At 36.4% G+C, this 4,323-nt stretch overlaps 1 protein-coding gene across 2 annotated transcripts in view; it reads left to right on the plus strand.

Annotated features, from left to right (window-relative positions):
- Trim33 (tripartite motif containing 33) overlaps positions 1–4,323 on the plus strand; it is a 70,553-nt gene that overhangs the window by 26,095 nt on the left and 40,135 nt on the right. For both annotated transcript variants that reach the window (XM_021157624.1, XM_021157625.2), the window contains exons 2-4: positions 723–841; positions 1,243–1,387; positions 1,785–1,917. In XM_021157624.1, coding sequence (XP_021013283.1) covers positions 723–841; positions 1,243–1,387; positions 1,785–1,917 — 397 coding nt within the window. The remainder of the gene's footprint in view (positions 1–722; positions 842–1,242; positions 1,388–1,784; positions 1,918–4,323) is intronic.

A 4,323-nucleotide genomic window follows, 5' to 3' on the forward strand; every position in this document is an offset into this window, starting at 1 on the left:
TTTTGTTTTTTTTTTTTGTTTTCTGAGACAGGGTTTCTCTGTGTAGCCCTGGCTGTCCTGGAACTCACTCTGTAGACCAGGCTGGCCTCAGAAATCTGCCTGCCTCTGCCTCCCAAGTGCTGGGACTAAAGGCGTGCGCCACCACGCCCAGTCCCTAACACCTTTTTTTTTTTTTAAATCTCTTTTGGGTACCTGAATACATACATACACCTGCCTCATTCTTACAGGTTCACTCTGAATAATTCAGAAATCATTCTGTATTAAGCACCTTGATGAGATCTTCCTCATCCCCCACCCCCTTTGAGACAGGGCCTTAATTATGTAACCCCAGTTGTCCTGGAACTATGCAGATTAGGCTGGCCTTGAACTCAGAGATTCGCCTACCTCTGTCTCCCAAGTACTAGGATTAAAGACATGTGTCACCACTGCCCAGCTGCAGCTTCTTTTATCCATTTATAGGCTTTGAAAGATTAGCATTTCTTTTAGGGCTGTCGGCTAACTCTGTATTTTAATAAAAATTTCTAGTGGGAGCATTTTAATACATGTTTTCCTTTCCCAGATGGGTATCATTTTTCTCCAGGGAAATAACTCAAACTGCTTTGTTCATGTCTTTGGTCTTTTTTTGTAGTACACAAGTGGTTTCCCAATGGGTTTATGCAGGCTTTCCTTCTTTTCCTTTTGAAGAACATTAACCCCTGCTTCCTCTTCTTTTTTTTTTTAAGTTGGTGTAATACGGTGTCCAGTATGTCGTCAAGAATGTAGACAGATAGATCTTGTGGATAATTATTTTGTGAAAGACACATCTGAAGCTCCTAGCAGTTCTGATGAGAAATCAGAACAGGTATGCACCTCAGTTTCTCTCTATATTCATATATATTTTTCTTGTTGTTAAATGTAAATTATAAGAAAATATTTGATTAAGTAATTTAGGTACTTCTGCTATAGCTCTATCTTTCAAATTAGAAATAAAAGATTACTCTCCCACACCCTCAGACTTGGTAGAATAAAATAGTTATTATTTAAAAAGTTAAGTTTTATATAGATTTATGTTCTGAATATTAGATTTTTACCTATCTAAATGTTTTATTGCTAAAGAAATGTTTTTGAAGATTAAATGAATAACAGTGATTTTATGCTTTTGTATAATTAATGTTTTTTAAGAGCAAGTTACAAAGTTTTCAGTTATTTTGTTAATCTACATTTGGCAAATGTAATATAGATTAGTGTTTATTTCTTTTTTAGGTATGTACTAGTTGTGAAGATAATGCAAGTGCAGTTGGTTTTTGTGTAGAATGTGGAGAGTGGCTGTGTAAGACATGCATTGAAGCACATCAAAGAGTAAAATTCACTAAAGACCACCTGATCAGGAAAAAAGAAGATGTCTCAGGTACGATACATATAGTTGCTGTCTTGCTGGTTTAAAAAAAACAAAAAAAACTTGTGCATATGTGTATGTGTACAGGCAGTACACACCTGTGTATGTGTATGCATATGTACACACCTGTACCACAAGTGCCTATTTGTGGATGTCAGAGGACAACTCAACAGGAACTGGCTCTCTCTACATTTGAGTCCCAGGGATTGAAGCAGGCTTGGCAGCCTGTGCCTTTATCACTGAGATGTCTTGCTTGTCCCTGTACACATAGTTTCAATGACACATCTAACCGTTTGAACTTAGAAATAGCATGTTCTACTTATTTATGATCTTTGAATACTAGCACTTAAAAAAATAGAAAAAATTAGTCAAAAATCTAATTGTTTAAAAATGTTTTATTTTGTTACAGAGTCTGTTGGAACATCTGGTCAGCGCCCAGTGTTTTGTCCTGTACATAAACAAGAACAGTTGAAATTATTCTGTGAAACGTGTGATAGATTGACGTGTAGAGACTGTCAACTCTTGGAGCACAAAGAACATAGGTACAGAAGTCATAATTCTTTACAGAAAAGTATTAGAAATAGTACTGATAAATTTGTTCTTAAATATTGTACTCATATTTTGTCTTAGTGTATTTAAACCCAGATTTTATTTCTTGAAGCAATATATGTTTCATAACACAATATTTTTCATGTTCATATCTAATTACATTTGTTATTAATGTGGATTTGTGTTAATAAGATGGTAGTTATGTTATTTCCTTGTTCACTAGTTTTATGGTTGAAATAAGGTTTTTCCAAATGCAATATATTTAGGCTAGTGGCTATGTATGATGTGAAAAGGCAGTACTTGTATGGAGGTGACTGATAAATGTTCTCATGCATACCATGTTTTAATAGCTAAGCATAAATACACTGGTTTCACATTTGATGTATAATTGCAGGAAAGCTATATAAACAAGCACTACTTAGTATAGTCACTGTTAATGCATAATTTTTTTATTAACCATATTTCACCTGAATCAGCAGTATTTATTCATATCTTTGCTTCATCAGAATTGTATTAGATTTGTAATAGAATTTTTAATTAGGCACACAACAAAATTTTTACAAGTTTTCTCACTTTCCATGGCATCTGTTTATTACAAATAATAGGTGTAATAGTTTTATCTACAAAAACTAGAACTATCTAGTGTTTTTTAAGAGTAGGTTGTCTAGATGGATGACAGTACATTTTCTCAGTGAGAGGGTAGTAAATAAGCATCTACTCCAAACCTCAACTGATCTGTGCCCCTCGCCGCCTCTTCTTCCTCCTCCTTGTCTTTTAATGAGCTCTTGCGGACTTACCCACGTTGGTTTCTATTTTATAGTCTTCTGTTTCACTCAGACTCCGATGCAGCAGGGAGTTTTAGGAATGTACAAGGATGCCTGGAGTGAATATGTTTCTTTTTTTTTTTTTTTTTTTTCGAGACAGGGTTTCTCTGTGTAGCCCTGGCCGTCCTGGAACTCACTCTGTAGACCAGGCTGGCCTCGAACTCAGAAATCCGCCTGCCTCCGCCTCCCGAGTGCTGGGATTAAAGGCGTGCGCCACCACGGCCGGCGTGAATGTGTTTCTTAACTGTATGTTTACTCCAGTGAATTTATTGAGTTCACTGAATGTCATCATCTAATTGCTGAGTTATATTTTATGCTGGGCACTTTTCTCAGTACCAAGTGCTTATTTGGTTCATGAAATATTAAGGTGCTGGTGCTATAACTGTGTAAAGGTAAAAGAACCTGCTCTCAGGAGGCTTTAGGAATTTGTACAAGTGGTAGAGCCATGAGTACCAGTGTTTATGCTCTAAGTCTCTATATGTATTTCTCCCCATAGTGTATAGAGACTACAATACTACAATATATAAAACAGCTCATATTTGATTATATCAAAGTAATGCCCTTTTGGTCAAGAGAACTCTCACTGTTAAAAGGCATTTTCTAGATCTTTATAGCTTTAATTTGTTATATTCAGACATATCTCATGTCTCTCATCTGCAGCCTGACCAGTGTTGTACCTGAAGTGACTAACTTGTGGAGGTCTTTACCTTTAAGGGCACATCACAGTGTTATTTGTCCTCTCGTTATCTTAGTAAGACATTTATTTATCTTTGTCACAGCTTCAGCCAGATTTTCCCTCCCTCAAATTTCTTATACAGTGTTTGTTTGCTTGTTTGCTTATTTATATATTTGTTTGCTTATTTATATGTTGATTGATTGATTGGTCAGTTTTTCAAGATAGGGTTTCTCTGTGTAGCCCTGGCTGTCCTGGAACTCATTCTTTAGATCAGGCTGGCCTTGATCTCAGAGATCTGCTTTCCTTTGCATCCTGAGTACTTGAATTAAAGGTATATGCCACTACCACCCCGATGTTTAATATATTTTTATTTTTTACTACAGTTAATTATTTGCGGAGTGGGGTGTAAAGCTCAGCATGGAAGTCAGAGTGTAGCTTTGCAAATTTGTTCTGTCCTCCAATCATATGAGTCCCAGAAATTGACTAAGGTTGTTAGGCTTAGCAGTAAGTGTCTTTATCCTGCTGATTCATCTCTCAGGCTACCTCGTTTTATAAAATTGTTGGTGAAAAGCATGAGAAAAGAGAGATGACAGATTATCTTCATTGTCATTGCTTATAGGAATAGATGGTTCATGGGTAAGGAGTGGTAGAGCGCCCTTCCCACTTGAAGATTAACTGTGGTCTATTTCCTTTACCAATATTATATTAATGTGTTCCTGTCTTTTGTTGTTCCTTGCTTCTCTTTTTGAGATGGCCTAGAACTTGCTGACCTCAATCTTCAATTCTCTTCTCTTCTCTTCTTTTCTCTTCTCTTCTCTTCTCTTCTCTTCTCTTCTCTTCTCTTCTCTTCTCTTCTCTTCTCTTCTCTTCTCTTCCTTTCTCTCTCTCTCTCCCCTCCC

The sequence above is a fragment of the Mus caroli genome, chromosome 3 (assembly GCF_900094665.2).
Source record: "Mus caroli chromosome 3, CAROLI_EIJ_v1.1, whole genome shotgun sequence".
NCBI lineage: Eukaryota > Metazoa > Chordata > Mammalia > Rodentia > Muridae > Mus > Mus caroli.